The 17,563-nt window shown below is 28.2% G+C and overlaps 1 protein-coding gene across 1 annotated transcript in view; it reads right to left on the bottom strand.

The window, feature by feature from the left end:
- Positions 1 to 17,563, bottom strand: part of LOC113386261 (ankyrin repeat and BTB/POZ domain-containing protein 2-like) — a 28,347-nt gene that overhangs the window by 9,349 nt on the left and 1,435 nt on the right. The window contains 1 exon segment of the mRNA XM_026624051.1: positions 12,047 to 12,318. Within this exon segment, the coding sequence (XP_026479836.1) occupies positions 12,047 to 12,255 (209 nt within the window). The 5' untranslated portion in view covers positions 12,256 to 12,318.

Here is a 17,563-nt window from a genome sequence, read left to right as displayed (position 1 = left end):
AAAAAAATATACAGTATTAAATATATTTTCAACTAAGTCTGAAATATGTTTTACCAAAAATATATAGTATAAAAAATTTAAACATTTAAAGTATGTGTATTATAGTAAAAGAATCAGTTCTATAAAAAGAGCGATGGATTTGAGCACAGATCACCCACTGTTGAGTGCGAAAAACACTATTTCTATCTAGGTGCAATTCTGGGTGAGATTTATATAAATATATAATATAAAAAAGATTAATTCAAACAAATAAAATGAGAAAAAAATACACGTAATAAATATATTTTCAACTGAAGCACGTATATGTTTTCACAAGAATATATGGTAAAAACATTTAAACGTTTAAAGTATGTGTATATAGTAAAATGAGTAAATAAATCATCTCATTGAAAAGAATTTGAGCACAGATGACCCTCTGTTGAGTGCGGAAAACACTAAAACAAAGGTAAGCACATTTGTTCTGTGTTTACCCCACAATATTATGAAACATTAGAGCTTTGAAGAACTATAGAATTTCAACATTATTATATTCTCGTTACATTCATTTATATTTAGTAGGATTATTTTAACTAAAAATTTAATTATAAAATTTAAATTGAGTTTTATTTTCTAAATCAACATTTTTCATCACTGCTTTGGAATATATTCAATATTTATTATTCATCTAATTTTTTTTATTATTTTTTTTAATTTTATAATATTCAACAGATTTTACATCTATTTAGGATATTTAGTATTATTATATCAAAACAATATTTTTTTTCAAAAAAATCTCATAATCCGTTATTAAAATTTCAAATCAAATTCGATTTTGCATACACTTTATATCACAAGTAATCTTTTAGTATCCTGCGCGACCGGAATAATAATTTAATAAATTTATATTCATTAAATCAATTTGTCTTGTTTTTTTCTTTATTTTAAAGTCGACGATGTTGCAAGGTCGGAACCTAACGGTACACTGGCGTTTTTCATGAGCTGATCGTATCGGGTACCCTCCGAGCAACAATATTACAATAATGAAATTGAAACTGCGAAAATTAAAAAGCGCTCATTGTTGTCTTCGCCGTACTGTGCGAAAGGGAAAATTTACAAGAACGCGTGTGAATTTTTATATATTATCATATATAAATATATACATTTACGGGACCATAATATTGTGGGCTTATAGATGGAGAGTCTGCCGACTTCTTCAAAAATATTTAGCCATTCCATACTTTTTTCTCTTGCACTATGTTTATTTGAAATCAGTAACTAAAAATTTCAGATATGTGTACATGTTGAATAAAAACAATATAAGTTTAGTTTTTTACCAAATAATCATGTTTGTTATTATTAAAACGTTCTTTCTTTCAAATAATCAATACAATTTCCAATTGATGTCTCTCAAAAATACCTACTTATAATATCTGTAATTGTATATAGTGAATTAATTTTTTTAATCAATTTCAGTAGACACTTACGAAACATAGAACGTACTTGTGCTTTGGCATAGATTCTGATTAGAATCGCTCAAGATTAGAATCTAATTAGAATCGCTTCATTCTGATTAGAATCAAGTACGCAACAAAGTTCTAATTTTTGATGATTTTTTATAATTTAATTGCTTATCATAGGCCTATAACATTCTACTATGTTATTTTAGACTGCAAAATCTATCCTTAAACAAAGTTTCATTAAAATGAACAAACAAATATTTTTAACATTTAATTATGACGAAACCAAAAAACTAATCAATGCGATTCCCAACCAATTATCTTTGATTAAACCAATATTTTTTGTTTTTGTCAAGATCAAAATAGTGTTTTCATATTGTCATTCATAATTACTAAATTTTTTACTAAGCACCAGAATAGAATAAAATTTTAAAATTTAGAGCAGATATGAATTCCTTACAAGTTACATAAAACATTCACCAACTATCACTCTATAAATAAAGAACATTAAAAACTCATTGAATGAGAGTATTTCGGTAAAGCTTTAACTAGTGAAATTTTCTACCGATTACGATACTATCACAAAAATTACAAATAAGCATGTGAATTTGGTGAATTTATCCATTGTTGAAAGTTCATGCACAGTTTTTGTTATATTAAAATATTTTGAACGTTCATGAACTTGATATTTATGATTCTTTTATTCAAATTTAATTATGTGAATGAGTAGAAGTAATGGACAAAGATATAGATAAAGTTTTGCGTTGAATAAAATAAATTTACAAATTCGTAATATATTAGTATGTAACTACTAAACAGCATTAATGATAATTAGAATCTACTTACGGGGCGTTCATTAATCACGTGATCAATTTTTTGAAGATTTTTGGATCCAAAATTACTCCCCCTCCCCCGGCAAACATCACGTTTCAGTTGTAATTTTTTGGTATTTTTTTTAATGCTTGTATTTCTTTTAAAAAAAATCAGGTAAAAAATAAATTAACGTGATATTCTACTATAGCCCCACCCTCTCTCTCACGTGATATTTTGTAATTTTTTGTCAACCCCCCTCCCTCCTTCTAAAAACCCCACGAAATTTATGGACACCCTTTAGTGCTTTGAAATTTCTAATTAGCTTAATGTTTAAAATGTAAAAAAACCTTAATATACTCAAATGTTTAATAATAAATTAAATTTAATAAATTTAATTTTATTTATTAAATAAATAAATTTAATTTTAATATAAAAAATATTTTTTACATTCCGCCGAATGATACAATGGTCTTAAATGATGTTTTTTAAGGAAATCTCAAGGTGGCTTAAGAAAATATATATATCTAAACGAACTGAAAAGTTTTCAACCAAAATTTTGTTGTACCTTTTTGATTTATGTCCCTGTTCATTTAGTAAAAAATCTTTGTTTATTTATAATTTTAATGTTATGAAAAAATAAATAATATTCAAAATATTAACCATTAGAAATAAAATTCTTTTAAGATTTGAGTAACTAACTATTTTTGTATCTATATTTCCGGAATGTTTTATCAATTCTTATATAGATTATAAGTATTTATTTAATGCATTCATAATTTTCTTACTAAATTGCTCATACATGACGGATTTTCACGTAAAACCATTATATAAACAACAATTTTATTATCAAAACAATATCATTAACGTCTGCAAAATATTGATAATGGTATATGCACAAGCACGCGATAAAGTCAATGTTTAGTCTTTTATAGAAACACGAACAATTTAATTAATCATGGTAATTAGAAATAAAGCTTATTATAAATTGCTCATTATTAGCTAGTCAGTTGAAAGTTATATGTATGTATCTGTTTTATATTTTTTGTACTTAAATTTTATGAAGTATCAATACAATGTCCTCCTTTTCATGAAATTAACATAATTTAGAAATTGGATATTATGATTGCACTTAAGATATTATTGAACTCGACTTTTTTACATTGATATTGAAGAAGTTGTCCAATTTATAATTTCCTATTTACATCATGCAATTTTTTATTTGATGGTTCAAAAAAACTTAGAGCAAAAATTGTATATCTTATAATGATTATAGGTGATTGTAAAAATTTTACATATAATGATCTAAACTAATTTTAATTGTCAATTATCATAGCAATAATTAATGTACATGAGTGCGAGAACTTGTTGAAACCATCATCATTACTAGAAAATAAAAGTGAGTTTTGCACAGTGGGTCACAAAGAAAGTAATTCTCATCATAGAAAACTTATTATAGATAAAACAGTATTTTTAGTACGAGAGGTATGAACAGTCTGAAAAAAAAACACCAAGTCGATACATTTTTATAGAATAATAAAATTTTGTTGAATGCTGGAACTAACCAAAAATATATACTTTTTTTAAATGCCTTAAATTTTTTTGCAAAATTCGAAAAAAATGAGATTTTTGAAAATTTGGAAATTTTTTAAAAAAAAAGATAACTTTTTTGATAAAAAGGGTTTTTTAAAAAATTTTGATAATTTTAAACTTTTTTCAAAGCAATCATGTAATCGAAGCGCGTAAGCGCCGCGTCGCAGCTTAACGGACAAACCTTGGTGCGGAACCCATAGAAATGTAAACAAAATTTATACTTATTAATAACATCTCTATAAAATATCTGATAATTTGATGTGCATGTATCTAATGATCATTTTTGATCCCCAAATGGCATTTTTTTCACTTTTTTTGATCGATCTTCAAAACCGCTAGACCTGCATTCCCAAATATTCAATAATTTCTTCATTTTGTCAATACAAGTAAAATGTTTTTAAATCATGCAAATCGGACGCTCTGTTCTCTCAAAAAATCAATTACCATTTTTGGCACTTTTAGCCCCGTATCTTCGAAACGGCTGAACCTGCCTTGGCCAAAAACGTCTCCTTATTAATAGAAATTGAATGTTTTTTAAATTATTGAAATCGGTTGATCTGTATTCCCGAAAACGTTGACAAAAATTTCTATCCGTACACATATGCACGCACTCACACATGCATTCATATTTTTCTAAGCTATGCCAAAATGAATAAAGAAACGTAAAGATATATATTATATTTTTGATTTTTTTGCGATTACAATAACTTACCCTACGGAAAGTTAAAAATATATTAATAAATTAATAGACTGATACTTGTAATAATGAAATGTTAACTAATACAATTGCAACTTTTTAACTTTTTTTTTTTATTTTTTTTATTTTATTTTTATTCTGCAATCTATAAAAATAATTATATTTAGCAGAGAATGCTGACAAGTGTTTACAATTGGTTGTTTACAAATTAGCACATACGCCCAGTGGTGTATCTACTATAGTTAATATATAAAAAAGAAAAAACTTTTTAACTTAACATTTATTTAAACGAATAATATATTCAAAATAAAATTACGTTATCATCTCCCTTTCATACATAAATTCGGCAAGTTAAGGAGAAGGAACTACAGAAAAATCAATTTTTTCAAAACTGAATTTATTTTATATATTTAGCATTTTAGGCCATTTGTATGAAAAGTAATTAAAAGTCAAATCCCATAAAAGAAGATGAAGAGTATTTCCATGTCCCATATGGTCTAGTGGCTAGGATACCTGGCTTTCACCCAGGAGGCTCGAGTTCGATTCCCGGTATGGGAAATAATTTAAATATTTTTTTTTATTATTTATTTTGCATGGATGTAGATTTTTCGATCATTACGCCAGTAATATCTTTACATTATGGTTACATTTTGAATATTTAGTATCCGATTTAATTACATTGAAGTCATACTGAATTTATGCAGCCTCATTTTTAAAATGAAAAAAAGAAAAGATTTTATATGAATTGCATGGTAGTTTAATTCTAATACTTACACCATTTCGCTAATACAAACACATTTATTAAAATCTTTGAAATTTTCACTACATGAATCATTTATAGGTATAGTTTTATAATGCAAGTAACATTAGTAATTTTGGATTTTTTTATCCATTTTTCTTTGCAAGTTTCTCATATTTATTATTCGTCGTTGCCTCTTGGATCAAAAGTAATTCATATAAAAATAAAACACATCATTATTCCTATACGGTTTCCGTTTTCAATTATGAACGCCGCCAGTTATTAGGTTTTTTGTTCTTGGAGCAACAATATTTCAGATGTCTGTGTGGTGCGCGTCTAATTTGATTCCAGAACAATTGTATCATTACTAATGGGATGGAACTGGAATTCCTTAAGTCTTTGAATTACTAACACAATGGTGAAAATATTGGAGTGGCGATTCGAAAATATTTTAGATCATTAATAAGTAAATAAAAAATATACATATTCACTAAAAAAATACTAATAATCTGTAAAAAATAAAACTGCATTGCATTGCGGTATGCACGGAATCATCAGCTTATATTCAATAAACAAAGTTTCAATACCTTTGCTATTAGTTTGAAAAAAAATACTATAAGGTAGTTAGTACGAAAAAAACAGCAAAGAAGTTTTACTTTTATTATATATTAAACTCTAAGAATTCTTAACTAACTAATTCTTTGATGAAAGATTATTTACATTATTATCAAATATTTATCAAGCATTTTATTTCTTCTATTTTAATGTTGTTTTATTTCTGCTTCTATTAATTAAATTTAACAAGAATTTTGCAAGCAAAACTATTTATTCTTCATGTTTATTTTTATTCCACCATTAATGGTGTCTTACTCATTGATAATGTTAGGTCTATTAGCTAAATGACTCTTTAGGTGGGAAGCAAATCAAATAAAAGAAAAAAATATAGAACGATTAATTTTAGAGCATAGTTAATGTTTTTTAGATTTTTGACTAAATATTATACTTTTGCAATTAAAATTTTGCAAAAATCTATTATTTAGCAATGCTATATAAAATCGAATCTAATAAAACTTTATCGTTAATAGTCTAAAAATCATAATTTCAGCAATAATTTTGCATGTAATTTAAAGATCGATCTATTATTATCCATTCATATCCATTGGCTTCTTAGACGAACTGTGCATTCCATAAAACATATAATGACAAAATTATGAGATAAAATAAATAATGCAATTGCAATATCTTAACACAATATTGGGAAATGATGGGATGTGCGTTGAGTAAAATAGAAAGTTCGACATAAAGCACATCCATCCGTTCCTGCGAGCATTTGAGATGGTGCAATTTCCTTATTGTAGATGTCTTATGGCTCTTGACAATAATAAAATACATTGTTGGGGTATTTTATTATATGCATTTTAAGAAACTTTATACAAAGGGATACTTATACTTGGAATCCTATTGAAATCTATATTTTCAAAATTTTTTAAACTAAATCTTAAACATATACACATGCGGTGAAGGGAGTGCACCTTAGGGGGCGTCCATCAATTAGGTGAGCGAGTTTTTAAGAATTTTTGGAACCCTCCCTCCTCTATATCGATATATGGTAATATTCAAAATTACCCTCCTCCCCCACCAAACATCAAGAGTATTTTTATTTACGAAATAAAACTGTAAAATTTTTTATTTTTTTTTGAAAATCTTTGATTTTTTTAAAAAACAATCAGTTAAAAAATAAATGCAATATTGTAATATGTTACAATACCCCTCCCTCGTGATATTTTGTGATTCTTTGCCAAACCCCCCCTCACCTTTAAAACTTCACTTCTTTAATGGACCCCCTTAATCTTAGCCATCAAAACGCTGTATCAAAACTAAACTTTATTATTTAAGAGAACTTAACAGTATTTCAAATGGTGTTAATGCTTTTGATGAGTCAAACTATCGATCATAAATTAAATTTGTAATGTAAAAATAATGAATAATTTATGCATATAAAATATTGCCATGAAGGCGAAAAATGTGGGCGCAACGTCGAGGGGGCGCAATCACATGTAGTTTTTCATATAATTTTAATGACAAACTGTAAAACCAATTAAAGAAATAGAAGAAAGGGGGCACCAAGGAAAAAATTGCATGGAGGCGTTGAGGACCCTTGGGCAGCTCTTGAATATTGCGATATGTTATTTTACGCCTTATACTTATATAAAAATTAATTTATGATAAATCTTAAGGTCAACAGATCTCAAATAGATTTTAATTTTTGAATATTTTCTTGGACCAATAACCCAACGTACTAATTTATTCTATTTCCAAGTATTGCGATCAAGAAGACATGTTTGAGTAGATAATAAAATGGTACGAAAATATGTACAAAAATATGATGAAAAGTTATATATATATATATATATATATATATATATATATATCTGCCAGCGATCATTTCTGTATAAAGTGCAATAAGACCCGATCACAATACGTCTCAGAATGAATTCATATTCATAGAAAGTGTGAGACCTATTCAACGCCAACGAACAAAGGGCAAAACTGAAACTTTGCATTGAAAATTTAATTTATTTTTACAGAATACAGAACGGAACTGTAATGAAAATACAGATGATTTTTATATTTTTTATATTAAAAATATATTTTAGTTAAAAATAAATTATATGCAATATATTATTCCAATAATTTTCTAACTGACATCTAACAGTTTTTAAAATTTCACAAACGTTTCAAAAATTTTTGCAAAAACCTGGACGCAAAATTTTGCACCTAATCTGATAATTGCTAATAACATAAGCGACGACAATTTGTATCATAAGTTTCTTCAAATGGCTTAAATTTTTGAAAAAACGACGACAAAATATTAAATTTTGGCTTATCATACACATACACATACTTTTTTCAAATTTGAGGTCAAATGATTTTGAATCACTTGAAACGTCAAGAAAATATAGAATTAGAAACTTCATTTTTGGGAAGCAATTCCATATAATCACATCTAAATTGAAGCTCCTTATAAAACTGATATTGTACAAAAATGTGCACTTTCAACTTTTATGGCAAGAAAAAAATAGTAAATTAGAGTAGAATAGAAAACCTTTTCTTTATATGATAAGAAAACATATATTTCATTCATATTTAAAATTGGTTCTCCTAACACAGGAAATGATAAAAATCTGTAATTTTTTTTTAACTTTCCGTAGGGCTAGTTATAGTAATCGCAAAAAAAAATTTATATATCTTTACGTTTCAGGGGTTCCTGAATATTTTGGCATACATTAGAAAAAATGGATGTATGTGTGGGTATGTGTGTGTGTGTGTGTTTGCGTCGACGATTTCGGGAACACGGATGAAGCGATTTGATTGCTCCAAAAAACATTCGATTCCTATTGATAGGGAGATGTGCTGATTAGTTTTTGGTAAAAGCAAGTCCAGCAGTTACGGAGATAAAGAGCAAAGAGTGCAGAAAATAGAAATCGAGTTTTTGAGAGAACGGACCATCCGATTTGAATCATCTGAAAAACATTCAATTAGTAATGATTGGGAGAAGTGGTTATTAGTTTTTGGCAAAGGCAGCCCCAGCCATTTCAAAGATATAGAGCTAAATGTGCAAAAAATGGCAGTTTTTGAGAGAAGTCAGCGTCCGATTTAAATGATTCAAAGAACTTTCTGCTTGCTTTAACAAAATAATTGATTTTGGAAAAAAAATTGTTTCAAATTTTTTTTTTCATTTTTTTTTTCAAAAATCTATCTATATAGGATATAAAATCAATTGAGTATGATATAGAATAGAGTAAAACTAAGAACTGCATCCATTGATGTAGTTTTTCACAGTATTTAGATAAAGATTGTCAAATAAGAAAGGAAAGGAAAATAAAGTTTGTACTTATAATTAAATCAAAAACAATCCATTGAGCTTTTTTTTAATCTTCTGAGGTGTGGGTTGTAATCTGCTGAGGTTTATTTATAAAAAAATTAAATATAAATCATTTTTGATTACCTTCATTAAATAAGATTCTCTTATTCTTCTCTGTATTCTAACTGCTTATCGTTCAAAGTGCGAGCACGCGATTCTAATAAACAAATTCTAACGTGTGAACACATGGACCAGCCAACTCCATTCAAGAATCACGGTAATTCTAATTACACTACATGTGTACTCGTACAGAATAAGTAAAAGACTCGTATTTAATTATTCAGCAAGTGTGCAAGATCGCAGATTATGGTGATTTATTATTATTTAGATACGCTTATTAGAAAAGATACAGAGACTGAATTCATTAAAGCATGGCGTACAAAGGAATGATTGAAATTTGAATGTTATGAAATGAAATGTATTTATTATGTATGCACAAACGCAAAAATTAGCCATGTGGAAAATTATGGTTGATAGATGGTTTATGAATTATGAAAAATATTTATAAATTGCTTTACCTCTTATATCTGTAATGATAACATCCTCACTAGGGGATGTCCATTAATCACATGATCGATTTTATAAGGATTTTTTGCCTCCCTCACCAAACACAACGTAATTTTTTTTTTGAAAATGTTTAATATTTTTTAAATCAAGGTAAAAAATAAATTCACGTGATATCTTACTAGATCCCTCCTTACCCCATGTGATATTCTGTGATTTTTTGTCAAACCCCTCGTCTCCCTAAAAGCCACATGTGTATAATGGTCGCAATAATAAAATAATCATTTCGATGCAGTTGTTAATTACAATATCAATAAATTATAATTATAATTGTATTAGGCTGGCATCTAAGTAAGTGCAGTTGTCAGCTTGGATGGTTTCTTTAATGGAAATTAAGTTTTTGGGATAGCTGACAAAGTCCAAATATCTATAAGCAGTTAAGGTGTCCATCAGTAAAAAAGTGTTTTTCACTTCATTAAGTAGATTTTGTTTGGCTTTTGGTTAAACATGGAAAATCAAAGCAAATATTTTTGTTATGGCTTGCTTTTTTATTTCAACAAAGGTAAGAAGACATCTCAAGCTAACAAAAAGTTATGAGCTGTTTGTGATGACAAAGCCTTAAATGAAACGGCTGTGTCAAAATTGGTTTGCCAAATTTAGTTGTAAGTTGTTCACGGTCCAAATGTTAAACACATGTATAAAAGTGTTTTTTTTTATTTATTACGTAGTTTTCGTTTGGCAATCATTGAAAGATGGAAAATTAAATTAAACATTTTTGCCATTTTTGGCTTTTTTATTTCTGCAAAGGTAAAGTGGCATCTTGAGCTCAAAGATGATAAACATTCTGGTCATCCAATTGATGTTGATTACGAAGGAATTGCCTACATCTACTCTTACCACCAAACCGAACTATCATTCTGATGTCTACATTGAGCAACTAACAAAATTAAACGACAAAAAACGGCCTAAATTGACAAATGAATACGTTGATTACTTCCATTATTGGCATCACAAATCTTTGGTCACTCGGCAAAAATTTTTGGAGCTTATTTGGGATGATTTACCATATCCACCATACAGTGCTGACTGTAGACCTTCTGATTACTTTTTGCTTCGACCTTAACAAAACTCCTTGAATGGTAAATAATTCAATTCATTGTTATGATGGTGTCCAATTGTACCTGATTTTGCTAATGAAAACCAGAAGTTTATTGAAAGTTGTCTACTTACCACCAAACCGAACGATCAACTTTGATGTCTACATTGAACAACTAGCAAAATTAAACAAAGCAGTCAAAGAAAAGCGGTCCTAATTAACAATTCGAAACTGCGATTTATTCCACAATTGACGTCACATATCTTTGGCCATTTGGCAAAAATTATTGGATGCTACATTAGATATTTTGCTGAATCCATCATCCTGTTCTTGCACCTTCTCATCACTTTTTGTTTCAATCTTTACAAAACTCCTTGAATGGCTTCACAACAATTCATTTATTATGATGGTGTCAAATTGTACCTAATTCAGTTTTTTGCTAATGAAAAATTTGATGAAAGTTGAAAAATAATGCTGTTTGAGAGATGACAAAAAGTCATTGATCAAAATAGACAATGCATTACAGAATAAAATTATTTAGTTCCATAAAAAAGTCTTTGATTTTCTAAAAAAAAATCCGCACTTACTTACAGTTGTCAATCTAATAATTTATTAACTTCCCGAGGGTAAGTTATAGAACTCGTGAAAAAATCGAAAATGAAATTTTTTATATATCTTTACGTTTCAAAGGTTTCTGAAAATTTTGGCGTACCTTAGATAAAATGAATGTATGTGTGTTATGTGTGCGGATGCAAATTTTCGTCGATAATTTCGGGAACAGGGATCAACCGATTTCAAGAATTCAAAAAACATTCGATTCGTATTGATAAGGAGACGTGCTGATTAGTTTTTGGCAGAAGCTGGTCTAGCCGTTCCAAAGATACGGGGCAAAACGAGCCAAAAACGATAACTCAGGTTTTAAGAGAACGGATTTTAATAATTCAAAAAACATTGTATTGACAAGATGAAGAAGTGTATAAATTTTTGGAAAGGCAGGTTCAGCGATTATAGACTCTCAATAAAAATAAGTTAAAAAAAATGTCATTTGGCGGTCAAAAATGTTTATTGGACATATGTACATCAAATTATCATATATTTGATAGAGATTTTAATAACGTGTACACATTTTGTGTAATTTTTTTTAGGTTCCGTACCAAGATTTTAAATTACGGTACGGAAAGTTCCAGCAATTTACCTTAAGGCACGATGCCATGCACCACTAGTTGAAACATAAAATTCCACTAACCTTCTAGGTTTAGGTCTAACAATCTCATGATCAGCGTCCGTGATGCACACGCCCAGCGTCTGAGACCGGCAAGGGCGCGCCTGAGGCAAGGAAGATCCTTGGTGGGGCGCCCCTAAAGTTTTGCTGGCGGACCCTCGACACACTGGCGATCTTACTGGAGACAGGGGCGAATCTCGGCAAGGAGAGCCCGTTGGCCATGTTGAATTCATGACAAATGATGGCTGGAGGCTAGTGTGACAACCATGGAAGGTGTCGCATTTGAAATATCAATTCTGAAAAAGAGGAAAGAAATATAATAAGGAATGTTATTATTATAGTTATTATTAATAAGAATGTTATTGATAAAGTTATGAGAAAATAAGAGAATTACTTATGTATGTGATGACAATGTCGTTACAGTAAATTCATCCTTTGTTCGACATTGTTAATAGAGAAGTTGCACACTATTAAAAGGATTTGGAAATCTATGTATATTAATCAAATCTAATTGAATCTATATATATTAGTTGAATGAACAACCACATACAAACCCCATAAATAACTACATGTTGCACTTTTAAATAATATCAAGTATTAATATAATTTTTTTATATTATTATGGCAAATTTTTGGTTACCATAAGTATGGTGGTACTTTTGATAGTATATCTTAACCAAATATTTTTGAATATATATGTAAATAACTCATTATTTTGAACTATAAACTATAAAGAACTATAAAGAAGTTGTAATAAAATGAAAAGATTCTTGAATGTTAGTTTCGTAATACATTACATTTTGTCCAAATGGCAAACAAAATACATACATCATTATTTAAAGTCTATCCCATGCGTGTACTTAATTTTATGCTCCGTCGGATATTTTACAATGGCAATAGAAACCGTCCCCACACTTATTTTTATTTTTAAAACATAATTAAACAGAATGACCAAATATTCCCTCTTATTACCAACCATGCATGACTTGAAAAAATCTAATCTACAATATTATTTTTTCACTAAATGATGAATACAAATTAAAAATATCCATTCAGAATAAATAAATATAAGGAATTCAACTTGTTTATCTATATCACCAGCTAGTATGTATCATCTAGTATATATCAGCTAGTGAATCAAAGTTTTAAAAAAGCTAGAAATAATGTGTTAATGAATAAATATATTTAATGACAATAATTAATATAGATATATTTAATTAAATTATATATTTATTTTAATTATAAGTAATTTTATATGTCGTTCAACAAATATACATATTTATTAAAATGCATTTTATAGAAGTAAAGATGCAAATTTATGCATCGATTAAAAAAAACTTAAAAATTTAATACTTATTTCGTTTTAAACATGAATTAGAACTTGTGCAGAATAGTCCTATAAACAGATGTGATGTTACTTACAAGTCTTTTTGTTATGAAACCCAAAGGCCAACCTGTCTATATTTGATATAAATATTTTCATTATTAGAATTTTTTTAATACAGAAAAAACAAATCATTGAAATTCATCGTATACGTACCCTAGAGAAGTAAAATAAAAAAAGTATAAAATCAAGTATATTATGCAATAACTTATTTAATTTATAAATTAGTTAAGTTCTATCTATGTGACTTATGTATTGAAGTAAAACATGGCAAATACATAATTAGTTTAATTTCAGTTTATCAAGCTATTTATATCTGGATTCGATTTCAAAAACTAAAGTTTCAATTTGTAATTAAAATAATTAATTTATTTACAACGTAGGGGCATTTTAATATCGTAGCTTCTATCTCATATAAAAAAATCCTTACTTGGTATTCAAAGATATTAAGTTACCAATGCCAAGATCTGGTATAAAGAAGACTGTCTAAAATCTAGTCATAATTTAAATTTAATTATTATAAACGATGCAATTAAAATACCAACCTGTTGTTTCGTATTTAAATTAAAGCGTTTTTAATATCATAAATTCTAAAATGCATTAGGGCTGTACACAAAAAAAACAAAGATATAAAATATTCTTATACTGCATTCGTAATAAGTAGTGCATTATTCTTTATATTCACACGTTACGGACCTTGACATTTCGCAAATTTATTTTCATGATAATAATCGAATTTGAAACAAAATGTCGTGGGATCTGGTTTCCAACAAAGTAACAATAATAAAAAAATATTTGTCTTGCATTCACTGCATTTACTTGTTTGTAAACAGTATAGTGTTATTTTTTTAGCATAATGATATTATGAATTGTAATAATTTTGAGTTAAAATGTCTGCAAATAATTGGATAATTTAAAAGTTCCTGCTGAGCTATAAAATGACTGTAGTTAACCAGGTACTTGGTTAACCATTCTAGTATAACAAATTTATTTCTTTGCATTATACCTTATTTTTTAACGCATTCACTACCAATCTTGTATTGCATAAACAAGATTTTTTCTAATTTTTTTTTACTGGTTTATTATAATAATAAAAACAAATCTGGAGTACCAAAATAGGGTAAATAGGACTATTTCACGTTGAAACAATTACGGTACAAAATTTCAATCTAAACATTCAATTTTACTTAAAAAAAAACTATTCTTAAATGCGAGGAAGACAAACGCACCTCTTGCGTTCGGCGCTTGGCTATTATTAAAAAGCTCACGCAACATATGCGTGCGCAGAGAGAATAAGCTTTGAATAAAATACTTACTTATTCAGTTAGAAGCAATGTCTACCATGTAATGCATTTTGTCTTATAATTAGATATACTGAGCTAGTGAAAAAATAGTTGAAACTAGTGGGGCGCATGGTATCGTGCCTTAAGGCAAATTGCTGGAACTTCCTGTACCAAATTTTTTTTTTTTTAGAGATTAACATTTTTGAAAAAAATTTACTCTGAAAAATTAGATTTTTGACGAATAAACATTAGTACGGGACCCATAGGAATGTAAACAAAATTTATACTTATTGTTAAAATCTCTATAAAATATCAGATAATTTTGTGCATATGTCTAATGATCATTTTTGACCGCCAGATGGCATTTTTTTTACTTTTTTTTACTAAATCTCCAAAACCGCTAAAACTACCTTCATGAAAATTTGATCAGTTTTTCATCTTGTTAATACAAGTAAAATGTTCTTTGAATTATCCAAATCGGACGCTCCGTTCTCTTAAAAACTGAGTTACCGTTTTTGGCACTTTTTGCCCCGTATGTTCTGGACGGCTAGACCTGCCTCCGCCAAAAACTAATCAACACGTCTCCCTATCAATACGAATCGAATGTTTTTTGAATTATTCAAATCGCTTCATCCGTGTTCCCGAAAGCGTCGACGAAAATTTGTATCCGAACACACACACACACACGCACACACACACTCACATACACACACACGCATTCATCCATTTTTTCTAAGGTATGCCAAAATATTCAGAAACCTCTGAAACGTAAAGATATATAAAAATTTTCATAGGAGATTTTTTGCGATTACTATAACTTGCCCTACGGGAAGTTAAAAATTAGATATTATAAAAAATTCAAAATTTGGCTTTTTAGAAAAATTTTACTTTTTGGTATTTTGATTTTTTTTTAAGTTTGAACATTTTTTGTCAGCCAAAAAAAATACAGGGTCCACGAATTGAAAATGAAGTCGATACATAAAAGTTTGAGAGACTAAACGAAAAGTTAAAAACTTGCAAAGACTACTATTAGAGTAGACTATCGAACTAGATTCTAGAAATTAAACGATTAATTTACTCAAAAAAATAACCAACTTCTCAATACAGAGCAAAGTATCTTTCGAAGGATAATTTTTATAATCTCTGCAGATCATTCGGATACAAAATGATTGTTTTATGATAATTATGACAAAGCCGTTACATTGATACCGAGAGATCTACAATCAATTATAAACAAGATATGAAAACAAAAACAACATCCTGCAAGTACCGCTACTCTTATATAAACTATGTAGAGCATTTATCAAAACAAATAAAATCAAGAGCAGATTAAGCACGAGTGTCAGGAAAGACGGAAGAAATTGTAAAATTAATATAAAATTACCAGAATAAAGTTAAAATATTTAAGACTAAATTATTAAATGTACTCAGGAGGTATTATCGAAATGAAAAATATTTTCATTCGTGCATTAACTGTTGAAAACAAAACTTAAGCCGATTTTTGTGGAACTTTTTTTTGGCAATAAATATCATGGTCTTATAGAACTTACTAAAATATTATGGCCTTACGACAAGTAGTTTAATTTTAAAAATTCACCAAAGTATGAGAAAATAAGTAGTTTTTTTGACGTTTGTTAAAATTAAATCAGACGATTTACTTAGTATAACGATAGAGTACTTGGTAATGATCATACTAAACCATTAACGTCCTACGGAAACTGGTTCAATTATAAAAATTGCTGATTTTTGAAAATTAGCTTTTAGAAAATACTCCGAGTTAACGTGTTCGTTCGCTTTCAATTATGTATAATAAATCCACTCGGAATACTCTCAATCACTCATAAATTAATTAATTTATTTTTTTGATTAAGTCGATCGGGAAGTTCATGTAACTTGCCTCAAGCCAAAATAACAATATCAACTAGTTTTAATTTTTAAAATCCTAGGAACGTAAAAATAATTATTATTAAGAAATTAAATTGAAAAAAAAGAGCTTATATTTCAGAAATATGATATATTATTATATTTCTGAAATAAAAACTTGGTTTCTTACAAACGTATTTCTTAGCAAATTACTTTTTTAGAAATGCTATCAACGTAATTTTAAATTTATTTTAATTGTTTATGATGATTATATTAATTTTTGCGTTTTAGTTCTATATTTCTCTATTTCTATATTGGAATTTTCTAAATATAGATTAATGAAAGCTCATGTAATCTCGTCTACCAAATGAAAGTTGTCTAACTTCAAACTTATTATTTTAAATTATATAATATAATATATGCAACTAATTTATTAAATCTGTTGTCATAAAATTAATTTTATTAATTTACAAATAATTATTAATATATTTCTAATTATTACCTTCCCATAGGGTAAGGGTTATTGTAATCGTCTAAAAATCGAAATTAAAATTTTTGCATTTCTTCACGTTTTGAAGGTTTTTGAACATTTTGGATTACCTTAGAAAAAATCAATGTGCTTGTGTGTGTATGTAAGGAAACAACTTCTTGTCCACGTTTTCGGGCGCACGGATCAACAGATTTGAATGGTTCAAAAAACATTCGATTCCTATTGAGAGGGAGATGTGCTGATTTGTTTTTGGCAAAGGCAGGTCCAGCCGTTTACAAAGAGAGATAAAGAGCAAAGAGTGCAGAAAATAGAAACGAGTTTTTGAAAGAACGGAGTATCCGATTTGAACGATTAAAAAAACATTCAATTCGTAATGATTCAGAGAAGGTGTGATTAGTTTTTGGCAAAAGCAAGTCTAGCGGTTTCGGAGATTTCGAGCTAAATGTGCAAAAAAGGGCAGTTTTTGAAAGAACTAAGCATCCGATTTGAATGATTCAAAAAACTTTTTGCTTGTCTTAACA

The sequence above is a fragment of the Ctenocephalides felis genome, unplaced genomic scaffold (assembly GCF_003426905.1).
Source record: "Ctenocephalides felis isolate EL2017-DRISC unplaced genomic scaffold, ASM342690v1 CF-g0.4_SCAFFOLD_03571, whole genome shotgun sequence".
Taxonomy (NCBI): Eukaryota; Metazoa; Arthropoda; class Insecta; order Siphonaptera; family Pulicidae; genus Ctenocephalides; species Ctenocephalides felis.
Note: the sequence above shows the minus strand (reverse complement) of the source record. Positions and strands in the feature narration are given on the sequence as shown.